This window comes from Triturus cristatus, chromosome 3_2 (assembly GCF_964204655.1).
Source record: "Triturus cristatus chromosome 3_2, aTriCri1.1, whole genome shotgun sequence".
Lineage (NCBI taxonomy): Eukaryota > Metazoa > Chordata > Amphibia > Caudata > Salamandridae > Triturus > Triturus cristatus.
In genome coordinates this window covers 525,332,901-525,346,794 of record NC_140584.1, presented here as the reverse complement: position 1 = coordinate 525,346,794, position 13,894 = coordinate 525,332,901, and the positions used below count along the sequence as shown (strand labels likewise).

General features: G+C 44.4%; 1 protein-coding gene across 2 annotated transcripts in view; it reads left to right on the top strand.

Moving 5' to 3' along the window:
- LOC146857653 (synaptotagmin-9-like) overlaps window positions 1-13,894 on the top strand; it is an 827,160-nt gene that overhangs the window by 249,760 nt on the left and 563,506 nt on the right. For both annotated transcript variants that reach the window (XM_085648229.1, XM_085648228.1), the window contains exon 2: window positions 10,732-11,083. In XM_085648229.1, coding sequence (XP_085504355.1) covers window positions 10,732-11,083 — 352 coding nt within the window. The remainder of the gene's footprint in view (window positions 1-10,731; window positions 11,084-13,894) is intronic.

Sequence of the window (13,894 nt, the reverse complement as noted above, 5' to 3'; positions counted from 1 at the left end):
ACTTTTCGTTTGATGCCTACGAACTTGCGAGGAAAGGTTTTGGAGTGCTTAATACACTATGATTTGGATTGTCTACCTTTAGAATGTTACAGAAAATTACAAGCAGACGGATTTTGTATTATAGGCCCCGAAGAAGTCTACTGTGCATTATCGTGCATGACGAAACACATGTTGGCGTTTTTCTGCAATTAAGAACATAAAGATCAACCTTTAAATTACCTGGCTGCATTGGGATGTGATATATACAAATATACACTGAACCTGGACTTGGATAAAGAGTCTGTTGGATACTACAAAAGATTGAAAGTCTGCTCAGGGGGACTTTGTATTTGTTCATTTTTCCCCTCAGTTGAGGAGATTAATAAGGTTGAAGTGTTACCCAATCCCTTTGAAGCACCGAGTATTTGGATATTTGTTGTTATACCAAGCCCTAAAATTGTTGCGTGCCCTAGGAAATATTTCCTGGTTACCAAAGTATTTGAGCATGGAACCAGTTGCGAGAAAAGCTGCATTGTGCGATTAAATAATAAATACGTAAGTTCTGGACCCCAAATCCCCCTCACTCGAATAGAAGAGTCAGGGCGTCCCAACTAACCCTGGGTTGTCCACCCCCCATACCAGCCGCAATAGCTGGGAGAGAAGTGTTGCAAAGAAACTCTTGCATAAAGGTATTGGAAAGTTCTGGAAGAGGTATAAGAACTGTGGGAGAATGACCATTTTAATTAACGCAATTCTACTAGCCATCGACAAGAGTAGCTTCAACCAGTGCTCAATGTTATTATTTAATTTCTCCATGGCCGGGCCATTGTTGAGTTGGAGGATCTGCGACTGAGCCCTGTAAATATGGATGCCCAAATACTTAACTGAATCATCACACCATTTAAGTGGAAAGTCAGTGTTTTGGTTGCAGGGGGCAGCAGTCAGATGGAAAACATAGGACTTACCCCAATTTAGGTGCAGGCCCGGCAGGGCACTGTAACGAGTGACTTCTCAGAGAATCGGTCGTAGGTTCTCGTCTGGGTTCCTCACATAGAGGATGATGTCATCCGCGTAAAGCGTGAGCAATAAGGGTCCTGTTTTAAATTGTATACCCCGGTGAGAGTGATTATCTAAGAGGTGACGCACAAGCGGATCCATCGCTATCATGGATAGTGGGGAGATGGGGCACCCCTACCTGGTTCCACTCGACAACTTGAAAGGGGCTGACAGTGAGCCGTTCAGCCATATTCGGGCCGATGAGCGGGTATACATTAGCGCGATCACTGATATGAATCTAGGTGGTATAGCCAATCTCACCAGTGTGGCATTGAGAGAGGGCCACTCCAGTGAGTCGAAGGCTTTTTCGGCATCCAAAAGGACTGCCACTGCTGGGAGAGAGGGGTTGATTCTGTGGAGAGTAGCAAACAGGGTTCTCAGGTTCAATGCGGTAGACCTATGTGGGATGAAACCCGCTTGGGCTGGGCTGGAGATATCATCTGGTCAATTATCAAGCCTAACCTATTAGCCAGCATTTTTGTTAAGATTTTATAGTCAAAATTCAGCAGTGAGAGGAACCTGTAGGACCCACACTGCTGTGTGTCCTTGCTGGGTTTAGGAAGGAGCCTGATAACCGCCTCACGTAATGTCGGTGGAAGTTCGCCAATCTCTATAGCTTTCTGATACATGTCAATGAGATGTGGGGCCAGAGTTTTTTTAAAACCTTGTAAAAACAGCCCAGGAACCCATCAAGGCCTGGTGCTTTTGAGCCGCCCATGTCTTCTATTGCTTGAGTCACTTCATCAATCGTAAAGGGCTCTGCTAGGAAATCCCTGTGCGTATCCTCCAACCAGACCATGGCCACCTCATCTAAGTAGGCATTACTGGCTGTGGGGCCAGGGTTGACCTTAGTTTTGTAAAGGTCCTGGTAATATGATAGAATCCTGTTATTGATACCGTCACAGTCTGTTATCTGCTCACCATTTGTACCCTGTAGGCTTGTAATATAAGCAGGCCCCCGGTTAGGGTGTATAAGTCTAAGCTAATATGCGCCCGGGCCACTAGCCCTCCCCATATCGTTTGGCAGTAGCGTATTTCCCTAAACAAATTAGACTCCTGTTCTGCTGCCTCTTGAAACTCAGTTAATAATGCCGCTCTCTGCCTAGGGCCGGTGTTCGTTTGGGACACCTCGTGGTTCGCGTCTATTGTCGCCAATTTGGCCTCAATCCCAACCAGAGTGTGACGCAAATCCTTTAATATGGCGGTCTGCCCCTATGTCGTCTATGCGGGAGTGAAGCTCCACAAAGAAATCTGTGTTGTCTGTATTGGGCGCAAAGACGTTGACCAGGAGGATTGTGTGACCAAGGAGCTAGCCCTTCACCAATAATACCTGCCTGCCAGATCCCAATGTACTGCAACCGCCCTAAACGGCAGTCGCTTGTGTATAAGTATTGAAACCCCTCTTGCATAGGTGCTAAAACCCGCAAAATGTCGGTTGGGGCCCCAGCTGGCGGGAAATCCCGGGGACGTGTGTGGGAGTAAATGCGTCTCCTGGAGGAATGCTATATCTGCCTGGTGGCGTTGCAAATAATGCACCACCTGCTTGCGTTTACGCATGTCATTGAGCCCTCGAACATTCCAGGACATCAGGGTAATATTCTCATGGAGGCTAGTTTTATGTGTCATTAAAAAATTCCTGACTATCCTGCTACTAATCTGTGAAAGGAAAAAAGGGTTAATAACCTAAGTGTCGCCCACCCATCCCCTTATCATGAACATAGGGGTAATCCTGAATCCCAAATAGAAGCATAAACAATCATTGCAATTTTCAAAATAAACAAACCACAGAAAGGTGCCAAAGCATGGGGGAGGCAACGCTACGTCTAATCCCCGGATGTTTAAGGTGTGTAATATAAACAAATCAGATTGACCATAATCGTAACAAACCAAGTCTTAGCTTTTAAGGAGCGGTTCAAAAACGTGTTCAGTACTTATCAGCTTGTTACAATGCGGCAAGCTTGTCAACCAGCAGAGAACAATTAAGCACTGGGTGGGTGATTTTTGTAACTGACCAGTGTTCGCACGATGTTTAAGTAACTCCTGCACATCCGCTGGTGTGTCGAAGACCCAGGACCTACCATCAACATCTTCTTTCAATTGGGCTGATATAGCATCCCGTATTTCAGACCAGCTTTACGCAGCATGGCTTTGATCATCACAAATTTCCGACGGGCCTCTTGTACCATAGCAGTAAAGTCAGGATACAGTGAGATGGAGGAACCTTGCCAATCCAGAGACCCCTGCTCCCTATCTTTAAAGTTCAGAAGTCCTACCATGATTGGGCGGGGGGGACATCCAGGGTTGGGACGGGGTCCAAGGGTCCGATGTGCCCTCTCAACAATAAAAGTGGGAGTAAATGAGTCCCGACCAAATAGATTGATCAAGAGGCCCTGCATGAAACCATCAAGCCGCCCTGTGTTCGTTGGTTCTGGAACACCCATAATGCGTATGTTATTGCTCCTCCCTCTGGCCTCCAAATCCTCATTCTTTATAGTGATGGTTTTGAGTACTTTTTCCATTCTTTCCAGTTGTTTGTTTGCTTGCGCCGAGCCGTCCCCTAAATCTGAAATTCTGCCCTCAACCGTGTCCAGCCTCTTGTCGTGTTGGTCTATTCTAGTCCCCATCACATCCAGCCTTCTATCTAGCACGTCAAAAATCTTATCCAGTGCTTTAAATCCACCCTGAGTTCTGCCACGAGCGCCTCATTAGTTAGCATGGGGAGCTGGGGTGGGGCAGCAGCCTCTCCACCCTCCGCCATGGTGCTGCTTGTGGGGTCTGTCCCACCGACTGCTTTCTCAAAAGGCAACTTCCTCTGCTTGGGATCCCCTTAGCCATGTCCAGAGGGATGGCAGAATGGACCTGTGCCAAATTTATTGCTCAACGCCTGCAGTGTCTAACCGGCCTTTGATTAGCAGGGCGGGGTCAATTACCCGTCTCTCCGCCTTTGTGAGGGTTTCAACCAGCGAGGGTGCGCTGCATATGTCTGTGGTGCACTTCACTCATTGCTACAGTTGTACTCTTGACCTGCATGTACTTCTGCAGTCCTGTCGCCACACCTGCCTAATAAGCGGGCAGCGGAATCAGTTCAAATCAGGCCTCACCGTATGTCCAGCGGTCGCTGATACTGCTGCCTCGAGTGCCTCAGTGCATGCGCAGCCAGGGACGGTGGTCTGGGAGCAGGCCCAATGAGGAAGGGGCACCGCTACGATCCAGCCGGGTCCCCAGGCTCTCCCACGGACCCTTTCTCCACGGGGCCTCCGGGGGTATCGGGCAGGCCTACCTGTGTGTAATGTGGCCGCTATCTGGCCTCCCGTCTATTCGTCTGTCCTGCTGAGGGTGGGCTCCCTCGTATTGCCGCCGGGGTAGTCGCGATGAATCGTGCTCTGTCCAGGGGCTTGCCAAATTTCACCACATATAACGGCGCATTCCACAATCGGAAGGAGTCTGGGCGCGACCCGAGCCCCTGGCTCTGTCTAGCACTCCAGGCCCTGTGAGCACTTTGGTGTTGTAGGTGCCGACTTGATTTCGAGGGATCGCTGGGCTCCAGGGTGTAATAGGAGCTCGTCGGTGTTGTCGCTTCCCCAGCTGCAAGGCTTGTGGCTGCCGGAATGGTCAATGGTACCGGGAAAGTTGGCGGAGCTCCGAATCTACGCGGCCATCTTGGTCTGCGGATCGGCCACACCCCCCATCTCGACCTGAACTTGACTGACACACACGTAATCGCCCCAAATGTGTGTATTTTACATGCTGAATCCCACCATTTGTCAAAAGTCTCCTCTCAATGGAGTAAGAAATCAAAATGCCACAACAATCACAGGGTTTACCACAAAAGCAATCTTAGTACTGCCGCCCAAGATACTCCTAAAACTGCATTCAAATGTGAAAGTAAATGTTAGGTGGATGTCAATGTTGGAAATAGCATAAATGAAGAGCAAAACACTTGGCCAAGAAATAACTGAGACATTAGAGGACTATCAAGTAACTTGTATACAGTGTTGTGTTGCGTCTGTGTGATACCAACACTCCTCTGTAGAGAATAAGTCAACTTTTTCCTTTAGAAAGATGTCCCTTTCACTCTAGTCTACATTCAATAAATAGATTGTGCCATATTTACAGCGCTTAATGCCTTACACGGATTCCCCACAATGCCATCCATTTAGCACCAACCAGCGGAGTACCGGTCTCCTCCATGATATAACTGGTACTGCATCCATCCTACTCTACATATATTATCTCATCAGGTTGTTTGTTCCTTAAGAAGAGATCTAAAAAGTTATCAGTTAAACTTCAATACAATTGGCAACTCCTATTCAGTTTCCTATTCAGTTTCCAACGTGATAGATTAGCTCATCTCACCGTCATTCTTTTTTTTATTAATCTGTATTGATGTCACCCACAGTACACCAATAAGAGGCAAATGCCTTTCAGTCTTTTTGTTTTCACATAACATTAAACTTTCCAACTAGCTGATAAGTTCATAAGGCAGCTGCTGCTTGTCTTAAAACATTTTGTTTCAATGGTGTATGTGGCAAAACATCTCATTGTATAGTTACCGTTTCGGAGGTGAACAAAACATGGCATGTCATCAATGCAACGAGATAAGATTGCATACAATTGATACAGATTCATATACCTGCATTTCTTTCCACAAACTAGGGTTGAGGGCTGTTTTTTCTTCAATCTCTCCTCATTTACCCTTCTTTCTTCCTGTTCATGCTTCTCTGCCTCCTAATGAGCGTTTAGTCGCTTTGTACTGTGTTCTTCATGAGTGCCTTTCTTGAGCAGGTTGTCCTTTCTTTTCACCCTGTCTGACACCACTTGTAGCCCCATTAGACTAGTGTGGAGCATAACAAGTGAACAGGTAAAACGTGTCCTGGGTTCTGAGTAATAAAAATGTATATTCATATCGGCCTGGTTTCAGCTATAAACCTGACGATGGTGGCCATATGTAGAGCGTTTCAGTTGATTTTAAAACAATTTCAGCTAAATATCAATAATCAATAAAAAAACAAAAGGATTAAAATGACCAAAGCTTCTCAAAGCTACGGAACTGTGGTACATTTGTCAAGAAGTGACCTTATGACCAGAAAACACAAGCCCCCAGTTCACAAATATGAGTGTGCAAGAAAGACATTTGTGATTACAAAGTCTAGCAGCACAATGCTTAGGGGCATATCAGCAACAACCGGTGATAACTATCGCTAAGCGCACTTAACGCTAGGATAATTATCGCCGGCTAGCGTGGATTTTTATCGCTGAGATAGCATGCTATCCCCAATGCTTATCTCAAAAGCGATAAAAATCCTCACGCTAACTGCCTAACGTGAGATTATCGCTGGAAACCCAGCGATAATCTCACGCAATGTGGCGTTAGCTTGATTATAGGGACTCACAAACTTAGCCATGATATCCACCTTCCATAGGATATCATGGCTAAGTCAGTCCTGAAGCGGGCGTAAGGAAAGTAGCGATAACAGGGGTTATCGCTACTTTTCTTGCCGCTATGCTTCATAGCGTGGGGCTTGATGATAGGAGAAATGTCGCTTAGCGACATTTCTCCTGTCATGTCAGGTCAGGAACGCCCACTTTGCATCTCATTAGAGATGCAAAGCTGGGCGTTAGGAATTCCTACGCTAACGCAAGTTTTCACGCGTTAGCGTGAGCTTGCTAATTTGGCGATAAAATTATCACCGCTTTTCGGCCGAAAACGGCCGCAAAAGCAGCAATAGTTCTATCGCCTTGTCTTGCTGATATGCCCCTAAGACCGGGAAAGTGCGTTGACGATGATGACAATTCCAACAGTATGTTGAGAGTGATGAGTGGAAACGTCCGTGTTGATGCCAAGTGAAGGGCAGAGTTGTGACGATTACAAATGTTGGAAACAACCAACAAATATTGACTTGGTTTGTATTCACTGGTATTTGCAGTGCATTTCTGTACTTCAATCACATAATTGCAACTATGCCACTACTGCTGCAGTAAGGTTGTGAATACTGTGGAAATGTTCCTCAAACAACCCAGTTTTGTCTGTGAATTAGTGGAATTTTCCATACAAAATAAACAGTTTTATGGACAAATGCCCTTTAGTGCCAGACTGTCTAATGCAGATGATGGTTAAATATTGGCGAGCAGGAGTAATCTGAAAAATTCTAGAACACCAGGGGATGTCTGTGAATTTAACTAAAGTCAGAGACCCACATCTAACATAGGATGCTGCCTGCCTGTGTAGGTTTCCTAGTTTTGAGCAACTTCTGCTGAATCACTTGCCATTTGCATTTTGTTGTGGTAATGAACCGTATTATGAGCCAGACACAAATAAAATTTGTGCTTGGTTTGATAATAGGTATCATTAGCAGAGGAGTGAAAATGAGGTTTTCTCCTACACTGCATTGGCAATATGCCATTTAATACTTGCTTCTGCAAACTAGGGGTGGCCAGCAAACTCTGCTCCTCTGGTGGAGTTCGCAAAGTTTTGCCCACTCCGTGCTCCGGAAAACCTCAGGGAACCATCACGTGTCTGAGTTTTTTCTTGCGCACAGTTCGCCAATGTTAAGATGGTGAGCAAGAGCGAGAAAATTGAGGGCTAGACTGCCTACGGCGAGATTTCTCAAGATGGGCGGTAGCAGCAGGTCGCTACCTCTCACTTTGAGAAAGCTGCGGCTTGCGTTGAGAAAGCTGCAGCTAAAGTAGAAAATCTATTAGAGTTGCAGAAAGAGGCAGCAACCTCTTGCATACCTCGTGGTGCCGTTCACTCTGATTTTATTCTACAGGACAAGCTCCTGGTGCTAAAAATCAGCGTGTGCAGCAGGAAGTGCCTGAACTCCACCGCTCACGGAACTTTGCAGAATCTCTCTTAGTTTTTATGTAACTTTGCAGAATTCTGTGGAGTGAAACTCCACGAGTTCCACCACCCCCAGTGCATACCTGCATGCAAACCGGAATAATGAACACAAAGTGAGTGCAATTACATTTGAATAGGTAATCCCCTTTCATTTCACAAGTGTATACATTTGGTGTTAATAGCACCCACTTTCCAGCAAAAGTTTTATCTGACCCATGATACTAGTCCTGATATTTACAACCATCTATTGATAGACCTCTACCTAGTTGAGCTGTAGAGTGTTATGATTCTTGTATTGCAACTTCCCCAATCTTGTTACACTGCACTTTGGCACCCGATTGACATAAAAATTGTGATTTCTGTTTGTTTTGGGATTTGAAAGGTATCTAAAATGGACCCTAGAATGATGCAGGTTCCAATCATTGGCGAAGCAAGGGGGGGGCGATCTGCTCCCACCCTCCCACTCTTACCTGCAGCCGTCGCAAGGGATCACCAGCACCCCACAGTCGCTCTTATCTGCTGCAGTCACGGAGCGGCAGATGCTGAGACCGCCACGGGCGGCCCAAGGTCTAGCTACTCCACTGGTTCCAATGAATAGTTTAGAAACACCTATAAGAATTCCTACTTGCATATGCATGCATGATCGATTTTGTATGGGAAACAACCTTTACAAAACAGTCATTACATTCCACTACCTTTACATAGCAGTCATTACTTCGTAACCTCCTTTACATCGCATGTCATTACAACGCAGCCTGTACTTTGCATGTCACTACAACGCATGTCATTACAACGCATGTCACTACAACGCAGGCATTACATCGCAAGTCATTACAAGGCATACCATTACAAAGCATAGTACCCTTACACTATCCAACACTTACCCTACAGTTGCACTCACTGGAGCTAGAATAGTAATTTTTACCCCTACACTATTCCACACTTATCCTACTGTTGCACTCACTGGAGTTAAAATAGTAATTATTACTCCTATACTATCCAACACTTTCCTTAAATGCGATGTAATGGTATGCATTGTGTAATGGTATGCGTTGTAAAGGTATAATGCAATGTAATGGAATGCGATGTAAAATAATGCGTTGTAAAGGATGTTGCGATATAAAAACTGCATTGTAAAGGCATGCATTGTAAATGTATGCGTTGTAACGTCATACATTCATTTTGTACTTGAATGTGGTGTACAGTTGCACACATATTTGAGGAATATTTAGCTGACGTTCCCACATTTGAAATGAATTTACTCCCGATCTGGGCAAGAGAAAGTTTAAACATTTGTTAGGTTGTTACTCAACAGAGAAAGAGTTTGTTAATACCACAAACAACCACATCTCAGCCCTGGAATGCTCAGGTCCCAACTCTGGTAGCAGATTTACTCACACAAAAAAGATTTTTAGTTTGATTACAAGCGTAAAATCGCGGTTTAAAAACAGCAAAGTAGCTAAAGCATGTCTACTTGTGTGTGCGTGTGTGTGTGTGTAAGCTGACCTGTTATCTGCTAACAGTTCTGTAGATCGGGCGCTCTGTGTTTGGACCAGGGAGATATCCTTTTGCCAGAATAGGTAAGATAAGGTATGTCCCAAAGGAGGTTGATTTCTCCTATTGGTATACCTCGAAGACTCTAGTCTACAGAATCCTCTTTTAACGTTATCAAAGTGGTTACTTGCTTCATAACTGTGAACATCACACGGTGAAGATACTTTAAAAAAACGAGCATTTATCGAACAGCAAGTAAATGTTTCTTTATCAAATCACAGGGAAGAGAAGACCTGATCTGGGAGCAGATCAACAATAGCTGAGTAATCTGTGTCATCATTATTAAAGAGCTACATAAGGTTCAGTGTCTGGATCTTCAGTGCAGTGTTTAATTTGTAAAGGAATAAGGCCCTGATTACTTGCGGGGGCACGGCGGTGGAGGTCCAGTCACCGCTGCAACGGCAGTCCTACCGCCCCATTATGAGTTGGGCAGTCTGACCGCAGACGCCGCCAGAGAACCACCATTCCCTGGCTGTGGCGCCGCAGTCAGGAGGCATCAATATGCTTGACGGGACTGCAGCGGTCCCGCCAAGCATATTAGAAGTTTCCTCTCAGCCGGCAGTGTCATGGAGGTTCCTCCTCCATGTACACCATGGCAGAGAGGAAACAAAAGGGGCAGGAACCTTATTGTGCGGTCCCATTGCGGACACCGCTGCCTTTAAAAGAGGCACTGCTGCGGGGCCGCCACCCCGCACACCAGCCAGACCAGTGTTAAGTCATAATCTGGTTGGCGGGCGGCAGAGACTCTCGGTGGTGCGGGGGTGCCCGCTCCCACACCGCCGAAACTCAGAATCGCGCCCTAAGTTTCTGGGCCCAAAGTTTTGCCCAAGTCTGGTGCTGTCAAAGATCGAGATCATGAATACTAAGGCTGCATAGTCTTGTTACCATATCCTGCCTCTTCAATCCACCCCCAGACCATCCTAACCCATTTATCTCATTCTTGTAGATGATTTTGCATTCCTGATTTTTCTGTTTGTCATATTTTTTCGAATTTTTCCCCTTAACTCTTCGTTACCCGTTTTTTTTTTCTCTCGTGCTCTGGATCAATGTCTGTTGAGCAAAAATGAGTGCCAGCCCATGAAAAATGAGTGCCGGTAGGCCCCCCGGTGCAACCACCATCTCAAATTAAGCAGTTCTCAGCTCATTACATAACCTCTTGGGTAAAGAGCAACAACCATATTTGAATGCGTGTGAGAGTCTGTTGCATATTTTGCCTGCTTTATGCAAAGACATATTGTCTGCATTGATTTTTGTATAAAGCATCAGAAATTGTAATGCTGATGTGTTCATTTTTGTTGCAGATGTTTCAGTGAGCTTGCTTTCCCTGGTGGTCTCGGCCTGTGGACTTGCCCTATTTGGTGTTTCCTTGTTTGTGTCCTGGAAGCTTTGCTGGATCCCCTTTCGAGAACGAGGATTTTCCTTCTGGGGCAAAGAGAACACTCATGAGCAGTTAAACTACACTGATGCTGATGCCAATGATCATGAATACAGTGATGACTATTTGAGAAAATCCTCTCTGTACCCAGACTCATCCATGAAGATAAGCCACACTTCTCCTGATATACCTTTGGAGGCAGATACGGGAGTGAAAGGGAATTGCGTACAGTACACTCGAATGCACCGTCAAATCACTGAACCAACCTCTTCGGCCCGGTGAGTATACAATAATTTGTGTTTTATTATATTGATTCATCTGGTGAATGAGGCACTTTAGAGGACCAGACAATAAAAAAAAAGAGCATGTTGCATTTTGTAGTGCCACTCTTATGTGTGTTACTTGAACGCCTGTGACAACCACATCAATAAAATATTGTTTGTCTTTTTGATTCAAAAAGGGTGTTTTTACCATGAGAGTAGGGTTGACCACAGCTGTAAGCTTAAATTGACCCATCAAATGAGGGGATTCAGATGCCAATGGAAATCCGATTCAGAGCATTGCTCACCCTCTTTCCCAACTCATCTGGATCCCAATGTCAAGATTGGATTTGAGCTAATTTTTCTTTACTGATATTCTGTATTTTCCCAGCCTAAGAGAATCACCCCCCCTCATCGTTGCTTCTAAGATTAGGTTTACTCAGGATACAGCTTCAGATTAGTCCATTACTGAAATAATTTTGTGCCCAAACAAGTTTCCTACTTTACATTTTGAACAAAATATTTTTTACAGGTAGTATTGGTTTTATTACTACTACGATGTATTTTATTGATTCATTTGGAGCTTTTTAAAAAGCCTCATGTCTCCTTGCGGACACATCAGGACAATTGAGCTGTCAGTCAAGAATATGGATAATATTGTAATTGTAAGCATACAAGAGGGGGAGTAGATTACTCCACATCTACTTGTGATATTGTGCAAGTCAATACCTCACAGACGAAAAGTTGCAGGTCGATATTTAAGGTTTTGTGTGGCACCACACCCCTGAGAACTATCAACAGGTTCCAGGGAGTCCAATTGAATGGGAACTGTATGAGCAGTCAGTATTCCATATTTGTAGTGTTGCAGCGCGGAACGTCAAATTCCCCCTTCAGCACAGACCAACTATCTCAGCATCAAATTCACTCAAATACATTCATTGGTGGGGCCCATAACACCAATACTTACACTCCGTTTATCTGTTTTCTGAGGGAAATATGCTTCCAAACGCTGACATGAGAGCAATACCTTTACCTTACCTTAAACACATTGACTTCAAAACCTAGGATATCCCTCTTATAAGGAGATGGATCATTTAGTTGTTTGCAGGTTTAGTTTCACAGTCATTTATCTAGTCTTCAAATCCCATTAAATTCTCTTCTTAAAATAATCGACACAACACATTTGTCAATTAATCAAATATTCTTTATCTAAGAAATATTGCAATAAACGTTAGAAATCATCATCAGCATTTCAGAGCATTATATTTACCTATTCTGGCTAAAGTTGTCCTCTAAGTCAGTCAGTCAAGAAGAATTTTATTCAGCAAAGTTAGGCCGCAATTCAGTGTCTCAAAGATTTGGGATAACAGCTGTCCAGCAGTGTCACCGTCCTCTCCGTCAGCATAACATCAGGAAATCGAGTTCGTCAAAGATGAGCAAGCCATGCGATAGCGTCAGCATAAACTATTTGTCCAATTCCCTACCTACTTTTATAATGAAAATAATGTCAAAAAATATCAAGATCGGGGTTTAGAAAGTCCTGATTGGTCCACTTGGGGTCGAGGGGTACAGTTCTCAGGGTGTCAAACAATGAAGTTATCAAACTTCCTTGTTCCGGCTTTTAAATTGAGCTTTGTCTTTGGTCTTGGATAGGTTCCCGGAGCGTCCTTGAAGAGTACATGTTCTCCCGGGGTCAGGTCCAGGCCGCTGCTTCTGGCGGTGACGCCTGCGCACTTCACCCAGAACCTCGGGTTGTCAGGGCAGTCACGTTTAACGTCTCGTTCAGCCATCTTGTTTACGCCGAAATGGTCAACTTAAGCAAAAGGAACACAAAAACGTAATTAAAACATAGAGATGGCTAATAAAAGTTTATCCCCTTGCTAATACCCATATGTGTGTGTATTTATCTAGCAGAAGCAACACTCAGAGCGGTTTATACTCACTGAATAAAGCACAAATCACAAATACCAATCACCAAAGCGACATATAACATGCAATATTCTAATTTTCTACTATTAATATGCGTACTCAAGTTAGTTCACAATTAATATAGCCATGAGTTATCACTTCAAACGGATTAATAATATTACAATTAATTTATTATTCAGATTAATATAAACATGCAGAATAGGGGGGTATACAAAATTATGTATTACCCGCTCCAGCAGTAGCCCTTGTTATTTCAGGTCTTCTGCAAACTGCCAGCCTCTAGGATTCCATTTTCAGTAGTTTCCTGAGCAGAGGTAGTTTCGTTCTGCTCTCAGTATCACCAGCACAGCTGATAAGCTGATCTCACAGGGACTTAACCAAGCATCGAGAGGGAAAATGCACACTGCCTGAAACATAAAAGGGATTACAGTGAATAAGGAACATTAAAAAACTGAGGTATTTTTCAAATTCTATCAGGACCTTTACATAGATGGGGGAAATGAGAGCCAAAAGAATAGACACCCACACACACACAGTTGAGGAAACTTTGGCAACACATCACTGGAGCTTTTTAACTCCTATGAGAATGGCATTGCTTTAAGTAACTAAGGGCCTGATTTAGATCTCGTCGGACAGGTTACTCCGTCATAACAGTGAAGGATATCTTGCCCGCGGAAAGATAAATCCCATAGGATATAATGGGATTTATATTTTGGACCACCGTAGTCATAATAAGGCCCTAGGAATGCTGGTTCCAACTGAGTATTCTTTGGGACATAAGGCAGTTCCTCCCGGAACAGGGCCTAAAATCTGTAGTTCAGGTGCTGGGTTTCTCCAAACTTTACATGGGAAGCTCGCTAGCCCGGCATCCCTAGCATTTATTTGACTCCTCTAAGAGCA